Here is a 26,585-nt window from a genome sequence, read left to right as displayed (position 1 = left end):
TTATCTAATTTCACCTCTTTGGGGTAAAAAATATTTTTTGCAAACCAGTAATGATGTGTTGTTGTTGAGTGTCGGTGCTGTCTAGAGCTCGGCAGAGTAACCGTGTAATAGTCTTCCATAGCAGTAGGTGGCAGCAGGTAGCTAATTGCTTTGTAGATGTCGGAAACAGCGGGAGGCAGCGTGCAGGTAAAAGGGTGTCTAATGCTTAAACCAAAAACAAACAAAAGGTGAGTGCCCCTAAGAAAAGGCATTGAAGCTTAGGGAAGGCCATGCAGAACGAAACTAAAACTGAACTGGCTACAAAGTAAACAAAAACAGAATGCTGGACGACAGCAAAGACTTACTGTGGAGCAAAAACGGCGTCCACGATGTACATCCGAACATGACATGACAATCCACGAAGAAGGATAAAAACAAAGTAGATGCGGGAAATATCGTTCAAAGGAAGACATGAAACTGCTACAGGAAAATACCAAAAAAAGAGAAAAAGCCACCAAAGACAAGAACTAAAACACTAAACACATGAAATCAGCAAAAAAAAAGTTTTCACTCTATATTGTATTACTTTAAAGTAATACACTCTATACATTGCTAATGTGGTAAATGACTATTCTAGCTGCAAATGTCTGGTTTTTGGTGCAATATCTACATAGGTGTATAGAGGCCCATTTCCAGCAACTATCACTCCAGTGTTCTAATGGTACAATGTGTTTGCTCATTGGCTCATAAGGCTAATTGACGATTAGAAAACCCTTGTGCAATCATGTTCACACATCTGAAAACAGTTTAGCTCGTTACAGAAGCTACAAAACTGACTTTCCTTTAAGCAGATTGAGTTTCTGGAGCATCACATTTGTGGGGTCAATTAAACGCTCAAAATGGCCAGAAAAAGAGAACTTTCATCTGAAACTCGACAGTCTATTCTTGTTCTTAGAAATGAAGGCTATTCTACAAAATTGTTTGGTTGACCCCAAACTTTTGAACGGTAGTGTATAAACTATCAGACTGCGTGGTCGGTAGTAGTGGGTTTCAGTAGGCCTTTAAAACAACAAACCAAACACCCGTAAGTAATCACAAATTAATTTTATTGAAAAATATAGGTTATTTTAGCTAATACAGAAAAAAAGGCTAAAGACGACAACAGTAAGGCATATAAGATACAAAACGTCCCCCATTTGCACTAATTACCTAAATTATATATATATATTATAGTGTTTCGCGTGATTAGCAACATAAATATCCAGTTACGCACTTTTTTTTTTTGCGTCAACATTGAAGATTGAGAGGAAAAGTTAACAATCTCCCAAAACGTTCGCAGCAAGATTCCTTTTTTTTTAGGGCATTTTTGGCACATGTCAATTTCAAGGACAAGGTTGCATATAAATCTTTCTTATTGCTGTCGTTTTTAAGTTGGTAGCCACACAAATCAAACGGTAAACAAACAAGACAGACATAGAGTCAAGACACTCATTGAAGCTAACTGGCACCATGTCAACCTTACAGTTTGATGCTGAATGCCTGCAATAAGGTCATGTTTACATCTGGGGGGGGGGGGGGTGCGCACGAGAGGAGAATCGGGGAAGTAGCATCCATTGTTGCATAAATCCAAGCACTCTGACAGCTCAATGGTCTATTATGTGGGGATGCGGAGGCTCCAGGCTGGGACTCGCACTCACTGAAGATACCCCAAAGCGGCATTCCTGCGGTGACGCGACGGCGGGCCAAAAAAAAAAAAAAAACCAAGCATGTGACACGTCAAAACCGGGAGGCTGGGAAAGACACGTTTCCCTTCTCTTGGAAAAAACTGTCCTTCTGGAATGTTCCATATTCAAAATTCCTGGTGATTCTCACTCACCAGCTTTTCCGCTCTCAAGGGGGGGGATTGCTTTCCTTGCATAAACAACATTCCGGAGCGGAGGAGGAAACCGTCGCCTCACAGGCGGATCTCGTCGTCTTCGTCGTCTAAGAAGGACGAGAAGTTGCTTTCCTCTTCCGGCGGAGCGCTGAAGGTGGCGCTGTCCGTGTCGGCGGCGTACACGTGGGCTCGCTCGTCCAGCGCCGCCGAGCCCGAGCTGGACACGGAACAGCTGTCCAGGTGTTGCAGGTGCTTGGGGCGGGTCTCGGGGGTGTGTACCCCACAGATCTCTTTTTCTGGGCGCGGGGAGGATCTCAGAGTTGCTTCCTTTTCGTCCGTTTTCCGGCGGTCTTCTTCCTCGTGGTTGCTGAGAGGCGGCGAGGCGCGGCCTTCGCTGCTCTTGCCTTCCTCGTAGCCCAGGTCGTCGTCCTCCTTCTCCATCACGCCCAGGATGTCCCCCAGCATGGACGGCCCCAAGTCCACGTGGAAGGACATGACCGACTCCGCGTGCTTCATTCCGCATAAAGAGGGGCGGCAGCTCTCGGGTAGTTCCGTCGCCTCGCCGAATCTTCGCTCCTCCACCTCCAGGAAGTGATTGGCGGCGGCGCCGTCGCATTCCGCCAGCTGCTTCAAAGGACTGGAGGACAGACTCTTGGCCACCATGCCATCTCCTCGGTCCTCGTCGTTGAGAAACGGCAGCGACATGGCGTTCTTCACGTAAGTGGGCGACCCGCCCGAGACCACCAGGGGGTGCTGGTCCACGCGGGTCACCGACTGGGAGCGCTTGCTGCTCCTGAAGGTGCGCGACAGCAGGCCCGGCCGGGGGGAGCTGGGGAAGGAGGTGGACTCCGCCGGGGGTTCTCCAGAGCGCGTGCTGAGGAAGGAGGTGTCGCCGAAGGCGTCGCCGCTGCGGCCGACGTGCATGGTGTGGCGGAAGTCGCCGAGCGGGGCGCTGATCATCTCCCTGGTCAGGTCGGTGCGGGAACGCCGGGTCTTGTGGGAGGAGCCGGACACCAGCTGCTTTAGGATGGGCATGGCGGCAGATTCGTGGACTGCGATTTAATCGAGAGTCAGGCAAGAATCAGCAAAGAGACCTAAAAATTAAAACATAAAATTAATTTGTATGCCACAACACAACAACATCACATAATAACTAACAGAGGCAATTCCTGAGGGAGCCACGGGAGCTCGCATTCTCGTTGTCTCCCCTTCGACAAATGGAAAAAGTTTTTCCAACTACAAACCCCGTTTCCATATGAGTTGGGAAATTGTGTTAGATGTAAATATAAACGGAATACAATGATTTGCAAATCATTTTCAACCCATGTTCAGTTGAATATGCTACAAAGACAACATATTTGATGTTCAAACTGATAAACAATTTTTTTTTGGCAAATAATAATTAACTTAGAATTTCATGGCTGCAACACGTGCCAAAGTAGTTGGGAAAGGGCATGTTCACCACTGTGTTACATGGCCTTTCCTTTTAACAACACTCAGTAAACGTTTGGGAACTGAGGAGACACATTTTGTAAGCTTCTCAGGTGGAATTCTTTCCCATTCTTGAGAGAATGGTTGCCCCGGGAGATTTTCGGGAGGGGCACTGAAATTCGGGAGTCTCCCGGGAAAATCGGGAGGGTTGGCAAGTATGATTGGGAGACGCAACTGCTCTGTACGGCTCCCTATGTCCATGTATCGCTCCGTACAGCGGCGTTTTAAAAAGTCATTAATTTTACTTTTTGAAACCGATAATGATAATTTCCGATATTACATTTTAAAGCATTTATCAGCCGATAATATCGGCAGGCCGATATTATCGGACATCTCTATTGGAATGGTTTGAAAAGGTTGAAAAATGTGGGAATTGTGCAACTTGGAAAAAATGTCCCATTAATTTCAATGGGAAATTCCTGGAATTTGGGGAAAAGTGGGATTAAAAAAATTATTATTAGGAGCATGAATGTCCTGAATGGGCTGAATTGGCTGGTGTTGGAATTGTTTAAATCGGTCAAAAAACGTTGACTTAGTAAATGGTATTAGGGAATATCGGGAATTTTTTTTTTTTTTTTTTTTTTTTTTTTTTTTTTTTTTTTTTTAAATGGTAAAATACGTGAATGGTCTGAATGAGTTGAAATGGTTGGTGTTGGAATTTTTCAAATCGGTCGAGAAATGTTGAAGTAGTAACATGTTGAATTGAGAAATGGTATTACGGAATTCCTGGAATTTGGGGAAAAACGGGAATTTTTCCAGTTCAAAAAACAACTTCGTTTTTTGTCCTGATTAAGAGGAATGTTTTGACGGTGGAACGGTTGAAATGTGTTGAAAAATGTGGAAGGAGTAGTCGCCAGAAAAAAAGGGTTGAAATAGAGCTTTGGAAAACCAGGAATTCTGGAAAATCCCGGAATTTCTTTGAACTTGGAAAAAGGGTCATTTGAATTTCCAGAATGGTGAAAGGTGTTAAAGGTGGAATGGTTTGAATATGTTGAAAAATGTGGAAATGGTGGAAGTTTAAAAAATGGCCAATTCATTTTAAATGGGAAAAATGTCCCGGAAAACCTGGAATTTGGGGAAAATCTGGGAATTTTTGGAATTTGTCCAAGGAAAGCTTTGGAGCATTCACCCAATTATGCCTTCTGTGAATGTAGAAAGACCCCGGGGGGTTATCTGAGCAGACTGCGTTCGCATTATTGAAACAAAAGGAAACCTCGGCCCAGACCGCCAACGGGGCGCCATTAACCGCTTCCACAGGTGGCGCCCCCACCCGCCCAGGTCAGGCGCTGGGCGTCTCATTAGCCAACACTCATGAAAAGAGCGCCTCTGCCACGGTGGTCTGCCGATGTGAAGTGCAAAGCTGCTCCTGGCACCTTTTAATTGCAGCTGCAAACATCACTGCAAGATGCACATTACTACCACTCTCTGCCTTCTACTATGTTTACACTCCAGGGCTTTGGCTTTCCACACTCAGACAATCTATCTAAATCACATCTAAGCCAGGTTTGGCAGCACTAGTATAATTGGAATTTTTACACAAATAACTTTGGACTAGGAAAACTGCAGTAACGTCATAAGTGCCAAATTTGATCTTGTTTTGGCTATTAAAAAATTGGAGGCGTGGCGTGCCAGGTTTATTCGCCATCATCAATCTAAATGGAACTAAGACTTGTTGTCATGTGTGTTTACCTTTTTTTTGGTTATACTTTTTGTATCTGCACTACAACCACATATTTTCCCCATTGTGGGATAAATAGTCTTTTATCTTATAATGAAACATTTCAAAGCACCAAGGTAATGGTAAGGTAAATGCTCTTTTAAAATAAAAAATAATTGTACTTGCTAACAATTCATTTTATTTGTAGGTCTAGGTGATAAAACTATCAATAAATATATATTTTGATCGACACGTAATTGATATAAATAAAACATGCATGCGATAAAACGTTTAATATATATATATATACACACAATACCGTTCAAAAGTTTGGGGTCACCCAAACAATTTTGTGGAATAGCCTTCATTTCTAAGAACAAGAATAGACTGTCGAGTTTCAGATGAAAGTTCTCTTTTTCTGGCCATTTTGAGCGTTTAAATGACCCCACAAATGTGATGCTCCAGAAACTCAATCTGCTCAAAGGAAGGTCAGTTTTGTAGCTTCTGTAACGAGCTATACTGTTTTCAGATGTGTGAACATGATTGCACAAGGGTTTTCTAATCATCAATTAGCCTTCTGAGTCAATGAGCAAACACATTGTACCATTAGAACACTGGAGTGATAGTTTCTGGAAATGGGCCTCTATACACCTATGTAGATATTGCACCAAAAACCAGACATTTGCAGCTAGAATAGTCATTTACCACATTAGCAATGTATAGAGTGTATTTCTTTAAAGTTAAGACTAGTTTAAAGTTATCTTCATTGAAAAGTACAGTGCTTTTCCTTCAAAAATAAGGACATTTCAATGTGACCCCAAACTTTTGAACGGTAGTATATATATATATATATATATATATATATATATATATATATATATATATATATATATATATATATATATATATATATATATATATATATATATATATATATATATATATATATATATATATATATATATATATATATATATATATATATATATATTAGGGCTGCAACTAACAATTAATTTGATAATCGATTAATCTGTCGATTATTACTTTGATTAATCGATTAATAATCGGATAAAAGAGACAAACTACATTTCTATCCTTTCCAGTATTTTATTGAAAAAAAACAGCATACTGGCACCATACTTATTTTGATTATTGTTTATCAGCTGTTTGTACATGTTGCAGTTTATAAATAAAGGTTTATTTAAAAAATAAAAAATAAAAATAAAAAGTCTCTGCGCATGCGCATAGCATAGATCCAACGAATCGATGGCTAAATTAATTGGCAACTATTTTTATAATCGATTTTAATCGATTAGTTGTTGCAGCCCTAATATATATATACATACATATATATGCACGCACCCACACACTCACACACACGCACACACCTTTTTTATGCATTCTAACTTATAAATAAACGTAAATAAAGGTCAGCTAACAAGGCAGTGATCGGGAGTCGCTCTACTCCACCTGTAAAGCGCTCTAAAAAACATCTAAACCTCTACATCAATGTTTTATATACACACTGGAAGTATATATGTAATGTAGCAAGAGGCACATTTTAAGCATACGTCTGCATATTAATTTCACAGACGCATAACTACGTTTGCTATTTCCTTCAACAACAACTACCACTGGTCAGACTTCATGAGAGACAACAAATACAGTAATAAAATAATCTCTTACTCTACAATGTCTGCTCTGACTGGGATGCCTATCGAGCAGATGTTCATATATTGCGGTTTAGATTAAGAATAAGTCATAAAAAACTAGTGTCTTTTTGTGTCTATCGCCATCGGGTCAAAGTTGAATGTCACAGATGACCCATTTCTTGATGAGAGGCATGATTTATAATCTATAATTAATTTAGCTAGTTACCTCTGGGATCACGGCACGGCTAAAAATTGTTTTTCTGCATATACGCTTAGAATAACACTATTGCTAATACTTGGGTAATATTTAGGTTAACAGAGTATTGCTAGAATTTTTAGATTGATGTAGAGGCAAAATGGATTACGTCCATTCGCACCATTGCTAGCCACCTAGAACTATTTGATTAATACAAATTCATATGCAAAAAAAAGAAAAAAAATACATGTGTTCTTGTCTCTCACCAGAATTGTAAATGATGGCAAAATAAAAATAAAAAAGTGGAGTCCCCCTTTAAGATACTAAGGCCCTGTCTACATTAAGCCGGATACCTCCTTAGACGAATAAACTGAGTTCGGAATAAACTGAGTTCTGAGGGGAAGTGAAGCTAGAAAGACGGCGCCTCACACAGGAAGTGGCGTCAGACAGAACGCGCCACAGCCAGCTTCATAACAGACGCTTGTAGAAATCACACATGAATACCTTAAAAAGAAGGAAAGGCGCGATTGCAGCTATTTGGGATACAACACATCTCAGACGGCAACATAGCAATGTTGAGCGACGGTTTTGGATAAGGCCTGGAAGAACGGCAGCCTGGTGGGATGTGTTTGTCAACAAGTGTGTTGTGCCACAGGAACGGCAAGAGAACTTTCGAATGTCCAGGTCAGCTGTGATTCTACATACCGAATAACTTTGTCCATTTGTCAAAGGGGAGACAACGAGAATGCGGGCTCCCGTGGACGAGGGAGTACTACGGAAAACAGCGAATGCATTTGGACAGGCAAAGCGGACTATCAGTTATTGTCAAGCGATTACCCAACATCTAGTTTTGTACTCCATAACTATTGTATACCCAATTTCAGCCTACAAGCACAGTGTCCTGACCAGATATCTAGATCCCTAGCTTGATTGTTGGAAAATGTTATTCATCACATTATTTACTTTCACACGTCCATCAAAGATATGATTGATGTATGGTAGCTCAGGTGTGATTCACTACAATAGTCTAACAGCTGCTGATGGTAAGGCTAGCAAGGTTTCCTGTTTAAAAAAAATGTGGCAATAGTCTACACTGAGACACAGGGTAAGAATACACTTCCAGGTCAAAGGTGACTATGAGGCGCGGGGGGGGGGGGGGGGGGGGGTCTTAAACGGTGGCATTTTGTGTGTGTGGACAAGGATAAGGTTAGGTGGGATATAGCCTGGATAACCTTAGTGCAGAAAGGGACTTAGACATTCAGTTTATTTGCCGTAATGGAGGGTTAGGGTTGGGGTTAGGTATAGGGGAGTGGCTCCACACTGTGTATGGACAAACATAATTACCTGCTGGCCGCTTGTCAGCCAGAGGACTAAAAATAAATTGTGTCAGTCAGAGGGGATCAGTGTTTGTGGTCCGCATACTTTATCGTGAAAATTGTCCGATACTGATCTGCGATGAGGTGGCGACTTGTCCAGGGTGTACCCCTCCTTCCGCCCGATTGTAGCTGAGATAGGCTCCAGCGCCCCCCGCGACCCCGAAAGGAATAAGCGGTAGAAAATGGATGGATGGATGGATGGATGATCAGCACATAACTAACTAAAATCTTGTCGGTTTTTCAACTTAAAACAAATGTATGCAGCTAACAAAGCAGTTAAACAGTCCTCTTAAAACTGTAAATACAATTATTTAAAGCTTCTTTCACCACAGCGCCATCTACTGGATGTCCCACACACTTGGGCTCTATCAACAAAAACACTGTATAGGATCTCCTTTAGTCTGCATTTTGTCACCAATGTGAACCAGCTGTGCCTCGACTTCCTGTTAATGCCCTCACCTGCCTTGTTTCCATGGAGACCTACCCCCCCTCGCACCCCCTGCAAGCGACAGCGTTTCCTGTTCGACGACCTCAAGCGCCGTCCGCCCTATGCAACACATGGCTTCCTCCTGTGCCAGACTGTGTAATTTGATTTATTCGCTCGCAGCAGAAGAAACGATAACTAAATTAAGATTTGATTTTGATTAATGCTACATCAACTTTCCGTGATGCCGGATGTGTTTCCTGCCAAAACACAGTAAAAAGGGGACATTTTTTTCCCCCTCACTGTATAGCACGTTTATTATTGCAGCTCCATGTGTTGCTTTTCTCCTACGGGAGATTAGGGCGACAGCGGGTAGAAAGTTCACAACCAGCTTCTGGGTGGTATAAACAGACTGCAGGGAGAAAACAAGACGGATGGGAGAGACAAAAGTCCTAATTGTGAGTCTGGTTCCACTCCTCTAACTTACTCCCACCCCCTGCAGGACCGGATCAAGCCCGATGCTGCGACACTATTCTGAGATTTGTTACAGACCACTTTTGATCAGCGGAATCAAAAACAGATCTGGAGCAGAAGCAGCAGCTTTTCTGCAAGTGAGCTAAATCCTCAGTCTGGTTGTATTTATAGATTTTGCATGTGAGTATACATGCATGTGTGGGTGTCCACGTGAATGAGGGAGGGGGGGAAAAAAAGTGGAAAGGGGGGTTGGTGGGAAGGGAACATTTGGCGTGGGAAAGGCGAGGTCAAAGCACGGAGGGTTGACTTTGTAAACACACTTTTAGCAACATTCACGGGCTGACTGCAAACACTGAAGATGCTCGACAGAGACAGTCTGCTTCGTTATACTCGGTCGCTGAAATCTGACTTAACATTAACCAGATTCTTAGGGTATTTATTTTTATTACAATGACAACTGGACTGAAAAAAAAACAAAAACTGGAAACAAAGTGTGCATGCCAGGCCAGTAGAAACACTTCCGGTTCTTGTCTAAACCTTGGCTAGCGTTTACGCGAGTTGACGAATGGAAGTTACAGTACTACAGTATTCGTGTACTAATGTGCAGAAGCAGCATTTTAAAACACAAACAAAAACAACAAGATAGTGTTCTGCCATTGTTGTTTTTACACTTTCCGGCATTAGCAACTAGCATGTCTCACCGGCTTCCTGTGCACTTAAGATGCAACTTTAAGGTTTTACTACTTAAGTATAAAATACTACACGGTCTATCTCCATTCTATCTTGCTGATTGTATTGTACCATATGTCCCGGCAAGAAATCTGCGTTCTAAGAACACCGGCTTATTAGTGATTCCCAGGGCCCAACAAAAGTCTGCAGGCTATAGAGCTTTTTCTATTCGGGCTCCAGTACTCTGGAATGCCCTCCCGGTAACAGTTAGAGATGCTACCTCAGTAGAAGCATTTAAGTCCCATCTTAAAACTCATTTGTATACTCTAGCCTTTAAATAGACCCCCCTTTTAGACCAGTTGATCTGCCGTCTCTTTTCTGCTCTGCCCCCCTCTCCTGCGTGGAGAGGTTATTAGGTGACCACAGATGAGGCGCTGGCTGTTCAAAGTCGGGACCCGGGGTGGACCACTCATCTGTGCATCAGTTGCACAGATGACTGAGGACACTCCTCACTCTTTTGCCTTAACCTTCATTGTCCATTCGTTTTTGGTGACTTTATATACTCTGGACCTAGACGTTGAGTCCGCGACACACACGGCGGACATTAACTGATACAGTCTGCTTTGCCAGTCTAAAAGCATTCAATGTTTTCCGTAGTGTTCCCTCGTTGGCCAGGTAATACAAAGCACACGCTACCTTTTTTTAAATCACATCCACGGGAGCCCGCATTCTCGTTGACTCTCCTTCGACAAATGGACGAAGTTTTTCGGTAAATAGAATCACAGCTGACCTCGACATTTGAAAGTTCTCTTGCCGTCAGAGAAGTGTTGTATCCCAAATAGCTGCAATCGCTTTATCTTAAGGTATTAATGTGTGATTTCCACAAGCGTCTGTACAAACGGAAGGAGAACATGAACATGTCTGGATGACTCGCTTACATATTTCCGAAACCGCTTTATTGTGAAGCTGGTTGTGGCGCGTTCTGACGTGACTTCCTGTGTGGAGCGCGGTCGTTCTGGTGTCACTTCCTCTCCGAACTCAGTTTGGAAACGATCAATGAGTCCATACAAAGCTAAGAGCCGGAGATTCAAGAAATACACGGCGCACTTACTCGTGTAAAAATTTGTCTGAGGAGGGCAACCTTAAACGATAGTTTAGTGTGGCTGAAACGGGGCAAATAGTTATTCGTTTAAGGCAGGGGTGTCCAAACTTTTTCCACTGAGGGCCGCACACGGAAAAATTAAAGCATGCGGGGGCCATTTTGATATTTTTAATTTTCAAACCATAACAAAATATATGGATTTTGTTTGTTTTTTACCTTTAGGGCTCCCGGGGACCATAAAGGGTCTAAGTCATTAAAATGTTAAAAACAGGTCAAATTATTATTTTTTTATTTATATAACACTTAAAGTATATCTGTACAGTATATCAACTTCAGGTTGATATAAAGTTTAAAAAAACAAAAAGGTTTTATGCCTTTTCTGTCAAAGACAACTTAGTTTTTTATAATAAAACTGAAATATGCAGTATTTCCCCCACTGCCCAAAAAATTCAGAAAGCAATGTTTGATGTGAAGTAATTAGAGCCTTAAAAATATCAATAATGCAGGACACCATTGATTTTAATTCATTATTATTTTTGAGTAATAACAGTGAAAAGATAAATAAAATCCCATTAAATATATTTGGGATCCAAAAGGTGCCCCACCCAGAAAGTGATACATTTTTAGTAGTTTTTTTTTTAACTTTCAACACTTAAATTACGAGCTCAACTTCAGATATATCTGTCGATTTTACGTTTGAACTATTATTTTGTTTGTTTTATGCTCTTTTGTATGGCAACCACACAATATATGCAATATTTCCCACATAAAACATTTTAAAGGGAAATATTTGAAATAATTGGAGCCTTGAATAGGTCAATAATTCATTATAACATTGATTTTTTTTTTTTTGGAGCAATGGCAAAAAAAAGAAAAAAGAAAGATAGACAAAAAGAAAAAAAAGCCTGCATGGTAGCTTTGTGTCAACATTGCAACTTTTTCTAGTTAGATTTCACCTCATTCCACTTTTTTTAAAATGTTTTTTTAATTTTTGCAATAGCATTTCCAGAATGTGTGGCGGGCCGGTAAACAATTAGCTGCGGGCCGCAAATGGCCCCCGGGCCGCACTTTGGACACCCCTGGTTTAAGGGGTTATCCGGCTTAGTGTAGACGTAGCCTTAGTGTAGAAGGGGCCTAAGTACAAGGACAAAGTGCAATCTATATCTCCATCTATTGTGTGCGTCGCCGTTGAGGTTCACTTAAGGCTCCACCTTAATGTTTAGAGGGGGAGGCGCAAGTCGGCGTGGAATATACCAGCCTCAAGTGTTGACACAATAAAATTGTATTGTTACTATTCCACTCGAGTCCAGTCGATAGTTTGCTGAAAGTGAATCTATATGGACTCAAAATCCCCACAACAAAGCAATGCAAAGTGCATATAGATTATGGACACACAAGAACATCTTACATAAGATGCATTTAGCATACAAGCAAGAGTTTGGGTTGGGATCTAGTTTTGCAAGATGCTTGTCGAGTTTGACCAAATCTCTGACATGCCAGAAACTCTGTACATCGGCTTGTTGCATGACCGGTTGGGAGATCTCCATTTCACAGTTTAGCCCAATCAGCCTCAAAATCATCCCCGACTAATACGGTTTCACAGTGCATGCCCTGCTTTAATTGAAACGTAAGTGGTATAAGTGGCACCATAAACTGACACTGTGGCTCAGCCGTTAATATTAAGAGTTATAATGTGATGATGGACTAAGTCTTGAATGCACACAAACGCTGTTGGCATTTAGCCCGGTTTTTTGACGGAATGCACCGTGGGTAACACCTTTTTATGCACACATAACTACCAATTACATACCTAACCTGCTTTTATGGCGGGTGTTCTAAATCTGTTCAAACTGTCTGTGAGGCGAGCAGAGCAATATCAATAAACAGGCCGCCGTAAATCAGACATTAACTTAAGCATGTTCACCTGAGACAGTTTCCGCCGCTCATTGGCTGGCCTCGATCCCAAGGCTCACTCATAATTAATATGCTCCCATTAAAGTTTTACAGCTTCAGTGTTACATAAAAAGAGCCAAACACTTGGAATTGATGAGGACTTGCAGAAAAATATTGACTTCCTGCATCGTTTGCATTCAACGTCTGACTTCCTGTCTCACATAAAGGGGTCGGCTGACTGCCAACACACACAAGATGCAAACACACACTCAAGGGCATTGCCCTTATAGAGGATTAATACGCTGTGCAGCCTTTAGAAGGGGTGGGGGCGGGACTTCACGTGTGCACAATTTGAAGTCATTGACCTGGATGGGATAAGTGATAACCCGAGGGTGAAATGACATGTTTGAGGGATTGCGGGTCACCCGCAGACGTCCCATTTGTTAGCTTACACATTTGCAAACAAGACGTTGTCCGGTACACGCTACTATTATACCGCTACGACAACACAAAAATGTCGGTTGCTATAATTAGGCCGACAAATTGCCACCTCTGTGAAACAGATCTGCCACAAAACTCGGTTAGAGGGCCCACAGATCTCATCTTGCCTCGGAAATTAGATTATCTCTCAGGGAAACCAAACGTCTGCTGCACTGGGCAGAGACGCAGCACACTGATCTAAAAAGGAATTTACAGCAACAGCACTCCTGCTTAAGCAAAAAGCTGATTTGGAAGCGCCGTAAATTTTGTTGTTGTCATGCGGAGCATATTTTTCATGGCTCTGTTGTCCCAACATCAACACAAGGGGCTGGAATGGAGCGTAGGTCCCATTTCAAGTAGAAATGCCTGGTCATACAATAGTAGACAGCCCCAATGCATTCTCAACGACAACTTTCCTATGGCAATACACACAACTCTGCAACTCCTACACTGCTGCATACAAAAGGGCTAACATACACCCCTAATGTGTTGACTGTGCTGTTTTTTTCTGATAAATACACCACATGGTGGCGCTGTTATTGAACTCCATTAGTCATGCTGACTTGAATTTTCTCACAGCTTAATGTATTCTGCAAAATGTAATACACCATATTTTTCAGACAATAAGGCGCACTTAAAATCCTTTCATTTTCGCAAAAATCGACAGTGCGTCTAACCCGGTGCGCCTAATGTACGGAATACTTTTGGTTGTGCTTACCAACCTCGTAGCTATTTTATTTGGTTAATGGTGTAATACCAAGTGTGAACAGTAGATGGCAGTCACACATAATAAATATGTGTAGACTGCAATAGGACGCCAGTAAACAACACCAAAACGTTAAATGTTGCATTGAGAATATAGAACAGGGGTGTCAAACTAATTTTAGATCGGGGGCCACATGGAGAAAAATCTACTCCCAAGTGGGAGTGTTAAAATCACATCACGATAACTTAAAAATAAAGCCAACTTCCGATTGTTTTCTTTGTTTAAAAAAAAACAAGCACATTCTGAATATGTACAAATCATAATGTTGTTGTTTTTTACACTTACATAATAATAATAATACCGTATTAGTCAGACCAATAATACCGTATTTTTTGGACTATAAGTCGCTCCGGATATAAGTCGCACCGGCCGAAAATGCATAATAAAGAAGGAAAAAAACATATATAAGTCACACTGGAGTATAAGTTGCATTTTTTGGGGACATTTATTTGATAAAACCCAACACCAAGAATAGACATTTGAAAGGCAATTTAAAATAAATAAAGAATAGTGAACAGGCTGAATAAGTGTACGTTATATGAGGCATAAATAACCAACTGAGAACGTGCCTGGTATGTTAACGTAACATATTATGGTAAGAGTCATTCAAATAACTATAACATATAGAACATGCTGTACGTTTACCAAACAATCTGTCACTCCTAATCGCTAAATCCGATGAAATCTTATACGTCTAGTCTCTTACGTGAATGAGCTACATAATATTATTTGATATTTTACGGTAATGTGTTAATAATTTCACACATAAGTCGCTCCTGAGTATAAGTCGCACCCCCGGCCAAACTATGAAAAAAACTGCGACTTATAGGCCGAAAAATACGGTAGTATTCTACCTTTATTTGTCGTTATACTAATACATTATGTGATAATGTTCATCAGTAAACTCATTGGTGTTAATTTTCAATCTATAAAAATAAAAAAATATCAAAATCAAATTACAGGATGTTATTTATATAGTTTGCTCATTTTCCTCGACTGGTGAACTAACATGTGGTCTATTTTTTTTTTTTTTTACATATGTAGCATAATCTACAAAGTTACAAATAATTGTAATTGCGACATCTAGTGGACACATTTAGAACAGCGGTTTCTTTCATTTAAAAATTTCGGCTCATTTTTATACTTAGCAAACTCATCTCGCGGGCCGGATAAAAACCTGATCCGGCCCGCGGGCCATACTTTTGACACCCCTGATGTATAACATTACACACGGCGCTCAAAAAACTATGAAGCCGCACCGCTTGATGGATTGTCGGGACGTTACGGCTACAGTAGACAGACGTACTCTTCAATATACGAGTATTAGTATGGCGTGTGTATAAGGACCGCAAAATGGCACCTATTAGCAGACATTTTATCGGGCGTTTTGTTTCGCAATATTATGCAAAACCAACTTTTCTTACCTTCTGGTACCTGCTGATGTGTATTTGGGATCTGCATAAATCCTGATCATTTATGCAAGTCCGCCTTTGTAGTCCGTGCCGACACCGTTTTTTCCTCTTGAATTTTTGACCACTCCTCTTGACACAATCGGTGCAGTTCAGCTAAATTTGCTGGTTTTCTGACATGGACTTGTTTCTTCAGCATTGTCCACATATTCTCAACGGGGTTTAAGTCAGGACTTTGGGAAGGCAATTCTAAAACCTTAGATCTTGCCTGATTTAGCCATTCCTTTACCGCTTTTGATGTGTGTTTGGGGTCATTGTCCTGTTGGAACACGCAACTGCGCCCAAGACCCAACCTCCGGGCTGAGGATTTTAGGTTGTCCTGAAGAATTTGGAGGTAATCCTCCCTTTTCATTGTCCCATTTACTCTCTGTAAAGCACCAGTTCCATTGGCAGCAAAACCGGCCCAGAGCATAATACTACCACCACCATGCTTGACGGTAGACATGGTGTTCCTGGGATTAAAGGCCTCACCTTTTCTCCTCAAAACATATTGCTGGGTATTGTGGCCAAACAGTTTAATTTTTGTTTCATCTGACCACGGAACTTTCCTCCAGAAGGTCTTATCTTTGTCCATGTGATGTCAAGAGGAGTGGTCAAAAATTCAACCAGAAGCTTGCCAGAAGCTTGTGGGTGGCTACCAAAAGCACCTCATTGCAGTGAAACATGTAACCAAATAATAACATTGCTGTATGTATACTTTTGACCCGGCAGATTTGGTCACATTTTCAGTAGACCCATAATAGATTCATAAAAGAACCAAACTTCATGAATGTTTTTTGTGACAAACAAGTATGTGCTCCAATCACTCTATTACAAAAAATAAATGTAATGTCACAAATGTAATGTCCATCCATCCATTTTCTACCGCTTGTCCCGTTCGGGGTCGCTGGAGCCTATCTGTAAAGTCATGATATTTTTATGTAGAGAAAAACCCAATCTAGGTGACAGTCTACTATTCCAAATTGTACCAGGGTCGGTTAAATATGGACTAAATGAAAATAAGTAGTCTGTGTGCCCTATTTCTCACAAAAAAGTGTTTTATCCCCAGTCATACCTGGCGATCTGCTGTGATGTGACCTTTGCTCACCTCACAGAGCAGTACGTTCTGTTTGGAGATGATTAGCTTAACCCAAAAATGCCTGAATTTGAGCTTTCATGACTGAGCTTTTAGATCAGTGATGAAGTGGACACATTGCGAGGCATAGTAGAAAGAAACGCTTCAAAGCTTTTTGACTGAGGGCAGGCCTGCAGCCAGTCAGCACCAAAGTATGGCAGCTGACCTGCGATGACCTGCGAGGAGATGACTTGTCTGTGCTACATTTACAGCCTCACAGACTCCAGACACTCTACCATCTCTCTGCCTGACCTACACTTTTCTAATACGTGTCAGAAGAAGACCCGCACTCTACTGATGTATAAATAGCAGTGCCTCTTATGCTTATGGGAGTCCAGCATGGATTGAGATAATGATTTGTGTCAGACTGAACAGATGGCAGGTGATATCATAGACATAATTATGTAATGCCCTTGCTAGAAGATCATAACATCATAGGTTGTATTTCAGTCACTTTTTCTGAGATATTTACTTCCAGTGAACAAAGTCGTGGTCAACCAATCCAATATGGCTACCATGCAGCAAACAGTGTGCAAACTATCCGAGTAGGCAAGGGGCCTAGATATTACCGCTAAAAGCAGATACGATCAAGAAAGCAAACTATGCAATAGCATCGATTCCTATATATTATCAAAAACATATTTGTCAAATAGAGATGTCCGATAATATCGGCCGATAAATGCTTTAAAAGGTAATATCGGAAATTATCTGTATCGGTTTCAAAAAGTAAAATGTATGACTTTTTAAAACGCCGCTGTACGGAGTGGTACACGGACGTATGGAGAAGTACAGAGCGCCAATAAACCTTAAAGGCACTGCCTTTGCGTGCCGGCCCAGTCACATAATATCTACGGCTTTTCACACACACAATTGAATGCAAGGCATACTTGGTCAACAGCCATACAGGTCACACTGAGGGTGGCCGTATAAACAACTTTAACACTGTTACAAATATGCGCCACACTGTGAACCCACACCAAACAAGAATGACAAACACATTTCGGGAGAACAACCGCATCGTAACACAACATAAACACAACAGAACAAATACCCAGAACCCCTTGCAGCACTAACTCTTCCGGGACGCTACAATATACACCCCTCGCTACCCCCTACCCTCCACCTCAACCTCCTCATGCTCTCTCAGGGAGAGCAGGTCCCAAATTCCAAGCTGCTGTTTTGAGGCATGCTAAAAGAAAATGCACTTTGTGACTTCAATAATAAATATGGCAGTGCCATGTTGGCATTTTTTTTTTCCATAACTTGAGTTGATTTATTTTGGAAAACCTTGTTACATTGTTTAATGCATCCAGCGGGGCATCACAACAAAATTAGGCATAATAATAATTAATTCCACGACTGTATATATGGGCATCGGTTGATATCTGAATCGGTAATTAAGAGTTGGACAATATCGGAATAACGGCAAAAAAGCCATTATCGGACATCTCTATTGTCGAGTGATCCCAAGGATTATCCGTTGGTCGCGTTCCCAGAAATATCATTCTACACAACAAAACAGATGCAAGCTTGGAAAAGCACAGAGACCTAGAACTTATTTTTGTGTGGCTGGGTCAAAGACTTGACTCTCTATGGACTGGACTCTCACTATTATGTTAGATCCACTATGGACTGGACTCTCATAATATTATCCCCTCCAAGGTTTCTCATTGTCATCCCATTGGGTTGAGTTTTTGAGCCGAAGATGTAGTTGTGGCTTGTGCAGCCCTTTAAGACACTTGTGATTTAGGGCTATATAAGTAAACGTTGATTGATTGATTGAAGTAAGATGGTATCAAGATATTCCCAAATAATTTGTGTATCGTTTTTGCTTGGGTAAGGTTGCATTTCATGATTCAACTTGGCATCATACGAGGACGGTTTGGAGCAGACGGTAGAGCAGCCATGCAAGTTAAGGGTTACAGGTTTGATTCTAGCCTCTGCCATTCTACTCACAGCCGTTGCTGATGGCACTTTGGGTATCATTCCAGGTATATTAAAGTTCTATAGCCTTGAGTCATTGTTTTTATATTTTTTTCCCATTATGTTAACTCCTCATAAAGATAATCCGAGACCCCACCGGAGACCTGGCTGTTTGTGAAAGAAGACGAAGAAGTGGTCAAAGGTCACTGTACTGGCTGGGTAAGTTTCAGCCATGTTACATTGTTATTGTTGCCAGTACGTGTGGTTTTCGCCGTCTTTATCAAAATAGAACTATATATATGTCAACATTGTGTATGTGATGAAAGCTACATTTATGATTGCTACTTTTAGTAAAAGCTCAACTCTTTTAGGTTTTGCTGACATTTGCTTTCTTTTATTTAGACTTCCTGAATTGGTGGTTTACGAAACACCCATAGCCAAAAGAAGTTTTAAGAGTTTCAAAACAAGATAAAATACAAATAATATCAATATAATACTTTAATGGGAAATACTAAACGTTAAAAATATATCAAACAAACCTTTAACAAAGTGATCACTGCAAACTTGTACGTTTGCTTGGTAAAATCTTTCAGTCCTTCGCCCTTTTTGATTACCTCTCGAGAAACTCTGAAGACTTTTCGCGATTTGAACGGTTCCAACAGCCTGAAACAACGCATTTTTCTTTGAGAACGGCAAAATACTGCTCAGAACGCTTTGACAACCGACACTCGCTTCACCACCACTTTGAGCCCTGCATATTTATTGAGCCGGACGTGACGTTAGGTAATCACAACCTATATAAAATGCTGAACTAGGCTAGGTGTGTTGCAGGAAACTACAAAAACCACACCCTATCATGCTTACAAATTACAACGGGACAAGTATCTTCTGTATTTGGAGTACTTCCTAACATATGGCTGCTGGTAGGCATACTAATTTTATCCAAGAAGAGACAATGGTGGTTACCACAGTCAAACCAGTTGAGAACCACTGTTCTAAGTAGGAGTGCATACTAATTATTGGGCTGATATTAGAAATTATGACGTCATAAATATTTTTAAAAAATGTCTCATAACCATTAATGTAAAAGAAAGCTCCAATAAGCCAAGATTACTTATACTGTGCTGTACATGGTTTAGGGCAGTGGTCCTTAACCTGGGTTCGATCGAACCCTAGGGGTTCGGTGAGTCGGCCTCAGGGGTTCGGCAGAGCCTCCGCCGCAGCGGTCAAGACACACCAGAGTCATGAATTGATTAACGTGGTCCCCGACTTAGTTGAAAAACTTATTCGGGTGTTACCATTTAGTGGTCAATTGTACGGAATATGCACAGTACTGTGCAATCTACTAATACAAGTTTCATTCAATCAATCAATCGTGTAAATAGAAACATCTACCTATCGCCATATCTGTACTGTAAAGTTAACATTTGAATGACAATAAAAAGGAAGTCTAAGTATTATGGATACCCCCAAACAATGTTCCCTCTAATTTTCCATCTGAATTGCAAGTGTGTAATTTGTTGTGAGTTCATGCACTGTGTTGGTTTTGTTCTTTGAACAAGGTGATGTTCATGCACGGTTCATTTTGTGCACTAGTAAAAAAAACATAACTTTGTCTTGAATTTGAACAAAAAAAACAAAAAACATTTCATTTTTCACTAAAGAAGGGTTCGGTGAATGTGCATATGAAACTGGTGGGGTTCGGTACCTCCAACAAGGTTAGGAACCACTGGTTTAGGGTAAAAAAATCAAGCACTCCCACCCCAAAGGTGGTCTTTACTACACATGAACACACAAACAAATATGAAGTCAGTCATGCAGGACTTTTTTTTTATTCCGACAGAGGAAAACATCCCGGGTGTGTCACCCGCACCAAATGTCAAGCAAACAGTCTGTGAGAAAGAATAAAAAACAGCTTTGGCACATCAAACCTTACTAGCCACCCCAAATAATCCATTGAAGATGTCTACGCCAACGAAGCAGCAGACCAAAGTCAGCTGCAAAAACGTCTGTTGGCCATTTCCACACCACCAATGGACTGGAAAAATGCAAAAAGCCTGCCACAGACGACCGTAGAGCTAATGAGATCTACACTTTCCTCATAGGAAATTAAATGATGGCGCTAGTTTACTTAGCAAGCCTCAGATTTCCCCGCTGAGGTGGCCATGGAGGGGGGGGGGGGACGCCAAGCCACTCTCCTTCATTTGAGTTCCACAGCCAACTTGCGCGTGTTCGCCCCAACAGGCTAAACTGTCAACCATGGACACCAAGATGTGACAGGAAAGCATCCAGACACACTGGATTGCTTCCTCCAGCAGCAAGACGCCAGTGCGAACAGTCCATAGATACAACTATACACCCGAACCAGTGACCGCTGGAATATCAGAGATGCATAAGACCCTGCCCCCTACCATCGCTCAAGACATTGGACCCAGAGGGCAGCAGACCACCTGGAGCCACGGTTTGCACTTCTGAGCCGTTGCTACTTTTTGGTTGTATGTTTGTTAGAAAATTCGACGTGATTGCTACACCTCTGCACACACTGATTAATGCAAATCATGACATAAGCTTGGGCAGCACGGTGAGGGAGTGGTTAGTACTCGCGCCTCACAGCGAGAAAGGTCCTGGGTGTGGTTCCTGGGCTCGTGGTCTTTCAGTGTGGCGTTTGAATGTTTGTATGTTCTCCCCGTGACTGTGTAGGTTCTCTCCGGGTACTCCGGCTTTCTCCCACCAACAAGAGACATGCACCTGGGGATAGGCTGATTGGCCCTCGTGTGTGAATGTGAGTGTGAATGTTGTCTGTCTATTTGTGTTGGCCATGCGATGAGCTGACGACTTGTCCAAGGTGTACCCTGCCTTCCGCCCTAGTGCAGCTGGGATAGGCTCCAGCCCCCCGGCGACCCCGAAAGGGAAAAGCGGTATAAAAATGGATGGATGGATGACATAAGCTTCACTATTGATCTTTTGTATGTACAGTCGTGGTCAAAAGTAAAGAACATAATGTCATGGCGGTCTTGAGTTTCCAATAATTTCTACAACTCTTATTTTTTTGTATTAGAGTGATTGGAGCACATACTTGTTGGTTACATTCATGAAGCTTGGTTCTTTTATGAATTTAATATGAGTCTACTGAAAATGTGACCAAATCTTCTGGGTTTCACTGCAATAAGGCGCTTTTGGTAGCCATCCACAGGCTTCTGGCAAGCTTCTGGTTGAGTTTTTGACCACTCCTCTTGACAAAATTGGTGCAGTTCAGCTAAATTTGTTGGGTTTCTGACATGGACTTGTTTCTTCAGCATTGTCCACACGTTTAAGTCAGGACTTTGGGAAGGCCATTCTAAAACCTTAATTCTAGCCTGATTTAGCCATTCCTTTACCACTTTTGACATGTGTTTGGGGTCATTGTCCTGTTGGAACACCCAACTGCACCCAAGACCCAACCTCCGGGCTGATGATTTTAGGATGTCCTGAAGAATTTGGAGGTAATCCTCCTTTTTCATTGTCCCATTTACTCTCTGTAAAGCACCAGTTCCATTGGCAGCAAAACAGGCCCAGAGCATAATACTACCACCACCATACTTGACAGTAGGAATTGGTGTTCCTGGGATTAACGGCCTCACCTTTTCTCCTCCAAACATATTGCTGGGTATTGCTCAATTTTTGTTTCATCTGACCACAGAACTTTCCTCCAGAAGGTCTTATCTTTGTCCATGTGATGTCAGATGAAACAAAAATTGAGCTGTTTGGCCACAATACCCAGCAATATGTTTGGAGGCGAAAAGGTGAGGCCTTTAATCCCAGGAACACCAAAAAAAGAGTTGTAGAAATTATTGGAAACTCATGACAGCCATGACATTATGTCCTTCCCAAGTGTATGTGAACTTTTGACATGCTCTACCTCAGTACTACTGCCCTATTGGTTAGGACAAATCTTAACCTTTGAGTCTTTCTAACCTCCAGTTCCGCACAAACTACAGTCAAATCTACAATTAAAAAATACTGAATAATATATGTGATCGGTTATCGGTAACTCGTTATGTCTTGTGGAGCAGGAAGTTATCTGTATTGGCTTGAAAACAAATCACACATCCCTAGTTCTACACCATAAGTGAGTATCTGTAGTTCATGTTCACACAAATAGATACTGGTTCGTCACGATTGGAATTCCAGCTGAACAAGTAGTACTTGGAAGTCATTTTTGCCAAAGGCAAAGCATACATGTTTTTCATAAATGTCTAAGCTGTTCACATCCACCATGGGGCACCTATGACTAGCTCTGATGTCTTAACCATTACAGTATTCAGTATTCTTTCAATGGTATTTTGGCTCAAGAATACGTTTCTCAGCATCACGCAGACTTTCTTGGCTACTTCTGTTTTCCAGGCCTGGTTGGATATTATGTCCCCCATGTCGAAGAGTGGAAGGGTTACGTTGACAGGAAGGGCAGGGAGAAAATGACCGACCGACGCCTGCTATCCCTTCGCCGGAAATCTACTCCGCCTCCTGCCCTTCCTGTGTAAACAAGACCAAGCAAACAAACACCACTCCTATCTCCATCGACACATTATAATGAACTAACGGATCTGCTGCTCCATGTGTGTCCATGCAATAATTACCATAGGAAGACACTGGGTCAGTCTCAAAAGAGGCCGACCAGATGCGGAGGCTCCATCTTGACAGACTGGTGCAAAAAAACTCCATGCATTCCTTTTTACGATGGAAGGTATGCGAGGGGAAATTACGGGGTACAAAGAATCCTGTTTTTAAGTGCCATAATTGCAGAGCGAGCAAGCCGCCAGTCTGAAGCTACCAAACAGCTGAGCATTAAACAATCAATGATTACGTAAATCAACAGAGTGGTTTACCATTAACCAGCAGGTTTGTACAACACCATTTCCACAGCGCTGGCTCATAGGGACGAGCACAATGGCGCCAAACAAAAGCACCAGTCAAAGCCTTTCACACTATGACATGCGAGACAAGCTCACAATGACATAGTGGCCCAACAACGTTATAAAAGAGACATTATTGAAAAGGATATTATGAACTGTTTCAAGTGAAACTGAGGATTGGTTTACATGGCAGTGTTCTGATGAAAACTTGAAAGGACCTGCGAAAACATTAATATGCAATGCCATGCCGGTAGTTGGCGACGCCAGCGGGTGTCCTTACAATTTTTGGTCAGACTTGTTCTATTTTTTTCCAAAAGATTGCAGATTTTCATCCAAAACCATTCTTAAAATACCCAAGATTGACGAATGTGCACGTTTAAAAATGGAAATTTGCAAGCATTGTGACTCCGCTAGTCACTGTAGCATCGGGCAAAGTAGGGCAGCAGCGATCAGTTATTTTAGTAATCGAGCAATCTATCATTTAGTTTACTCGATTAATAGAATATAACACACTTTATAGCAAGGGTGTCAAACGTACGGCCCGCAAACAGGTTTTATCCAGCCTGCGAGATGAGTTTGCTAAGTATAAAAATGAGCCGAAATTTTTGAATGAAAGAAACTGCTGTTCTAAATGTGTCCACTAGATGTGGCAATAGCAATTATTTGTATCGTTGTAGATTATGCAACATATGTAAAAATAATAAACCACATGTTAGTGCACTAGTCGAGGAAAATGAGCAAACTACATAAATAACATCCTGTAATTTGATTTTGATAATATTTGTTTATCTTGATAGATTGACAATGAACACCAATGAGTAGACTGATGAACATTATCACATAATTTATTCAGAAAGTATAAATAACGCCAAATAAAGATAGAATACTGTTAACCGCAACATGTAAGTGTAAAAAAAAATAATATTATGATTTGAACATGTTCAGAATGTGCTTGTTCTATTTTTAAACATAGAATACAATCTGAAGTTGTCTTTATTTTTAAGTTATCGTGCCGTGATTTCACCAGTGCAGCCCACTTGGGAGTAGATTTTGCTCTATGTGGCCCCCGATCTAAAATCAGTTTGACACCCCTGCTTTATAGCCTCAATGCGTATTTCAGGGAAAATATAAACAAGGCTTTTTCTGCTTGCTATAACCTTTATTCTTTTTTTTTTTTCCTAATAAATGCACATTATAAACAATAAAATTGCACTTTTAACATGTGTGCATTAATACAAAAATAAAAAAAATCAGCTCTTCGCCGCCACACATATCATGGCAACCACAAACCACAGCACTCATGTGTGCTCTATTGCAGCAGCCGTTAAAAAGAACAAAAAAACATGTCAGCATATTTAAAGTTCTGGGTACTCCATGCCATCCAAAATGTTTAGGTTTTTTACTAGTTACAGTCATCAAATAGAAGAATAGCAAGAATAGAAGCAAGAGAATATAAATCAAACATTAATATAAGAATATAAATCTTTTTTTCCTGTTGAATTAATCGTTGCGGCCCTAAACAAAAGTACATGTTGCATTAAAAATGTTAGCAAACAAGGAACAACGCTGTGGGCCGTCATTGTTGTTTTGAACGAGACTTCATTTAGAAGAACAGTCAACCGTTTTCAGCGATCGAAGTCTTAGTTGGCATGTATGTTAAGTAGGGGTGTAACGGTACACAAAAATTTCGGTTGTACATACCTCAGTTTAGAGGTCACGGTTCAGTTAATTTTTGCTACAGTAAGAAAACAACAAAATATAAATTTTTGGGTTATTTATTTACCAAATTTGCAAAATCTTCCACCAAAAATATTTTTCTTAGTGGAATATTTGATGTGAAGTAATCGGAACCTTTGATAGGTCAATAATTCATAATAACATTGATTTTGATTCAATATTATGTTTTGAGCAATGACAGTTTGAAAGAAAAAAAAAAACAGCTTTGTTTTATTAGTCAACATTGCAACTTTTTCTAAATTACATTTCACATTTAAGCTTTTTTATTTCATGTTTTTGTTTATTTTAATAGTATTTTTAGAATGTGCCGTGGGCCTTTAAAACATTAGCTGTGGGCCGCAAATGGCCTCCGGGGCACACTTTTGACACCCCCGCTATAGATAATAAAAAATGAAATCTGATAAATCTATGGATAAAAAGCAGAGCCTGGCGACGCATGCGCGTTTATCATTGGTTTTGTTTTTAACCCCTTCTTAACCCTGAACGTACATTGAAAATACACGCAACCCTAACTCAAAATGCCGGACATTTGAGGCATTTAAGAAACTCCGCCCTGACAGCTCCGCAAAAGAGGACATGTCCGGTGAAAAAGAGGACGTATGGTCAGTCTATCGTAGCCCGTTAGCTGCTAGCATGCCGTGTGTTGTGCCTCGGTGTGCATTGTTGACACAACGTGTGTTACGCTACTTAATATGTCTGTGTGGAAACTCGTTCGGTACACCTCCGAACCGAACCGGAACCCCCATACCGAAACGGTTCAATACAAATACACGTACCATTACACCCCTAATGTTAAGTATTTTAAATTGGATTATTTACTTTGCATGACAAATGTGCGCAACTAACCTACAAAATGTAACTACATTGGCCGAAGGTGGAGTCGGCTCTCTTGGTTGCTTTGTTGGGTCTGCTCCACCCACCCCAGCAGATGATGGCGTGGAACACCGCAGAGGCCACCACAGTGTGTGTGGGTGTTGAAATCATGTTTTTGTTTGGTTGCTTGTCTATGCATGGTGCAATCATGTGTGCGCAATGTATATTATTGGTTGAATATGTTTTGTTTTTTTACTAAACAAAAGTACATGTTGCATTAAAAATGTTAGCAAACAAGGAACAACGCTGTGGGCCGTCATTGTTGTTTTGAACGAGACTTCATTTAGAAGAACAGACAACCGTTTTCAGCGATCAAATGAAACTGTCTTAGTTGGCACGTATGTTTAGTATTTTAAATTGGATTATTTACTTTGCATGACAAATGTGCGCAACTAACGTACAAAACGTAACAACATTGGCAGAGGGCGGAGTCGGCTCTTTTGGTTGCTTTGTTGGGTCTGCTCCCCCCCACCCCAGCAGACGCTGGCGTGGAAGACCGCAGAGGCCACCACAGCGTGCGTGAGTGTTGAAATTATGTTTTT

At 41.1% G+C, this 26,585-nt stretch overlaps 1 protein-coding gene across 1 annotated transcript in view; it reads right to left on the bottom strand.

Annotated features, from left to right (window-relative positions):
• Positions 1 to 1,074: 1,074 nt before the first annotated feature.
• LOC133642492 (cdc42 effector protein 4-like) overlaps positions 1,075 to 26,585 on the bottom strand; it is a 32,319-nt gene continuing 6,808 nt past the window's right edge. The window contains exon 2 of the mRNA XM_062036710.1: positions 1,075 to 2,949. Within this exon, the coding sequence (XP_061892694.1) occupies positions 1,934 to 2,890 (957 nt within the window). The 5' untranslated portion in view covers positions 2,891 to 2,949 and the 3' untranslated portion in view covers positions 1,075 to 1,933. The remainder of the gene's footprint in view (positions 2,950 to 26,585) is intronic.

This window comes from Entelurus aequoreus, linkage group LG25, assembly GCF_033978785.1.
Source record: "Entelurus aequoreus isolate RoL-2023_Sb linkage group LG25, RoL_Eaeq_v1.1, whole genome shotgun sequence".
Lineage (NCBI taxonomy): Eukaryota > Metazoa > Chordata > Actinopteri > Syngnathiformes > Syngnathidae > Entelurus > Entelurus aequoreus.
The sequence above is the reverse complement of the archived record's forward strand: the minus strand, read 5'-3'. Positions and strand labels throughout refer to the sequence as shown.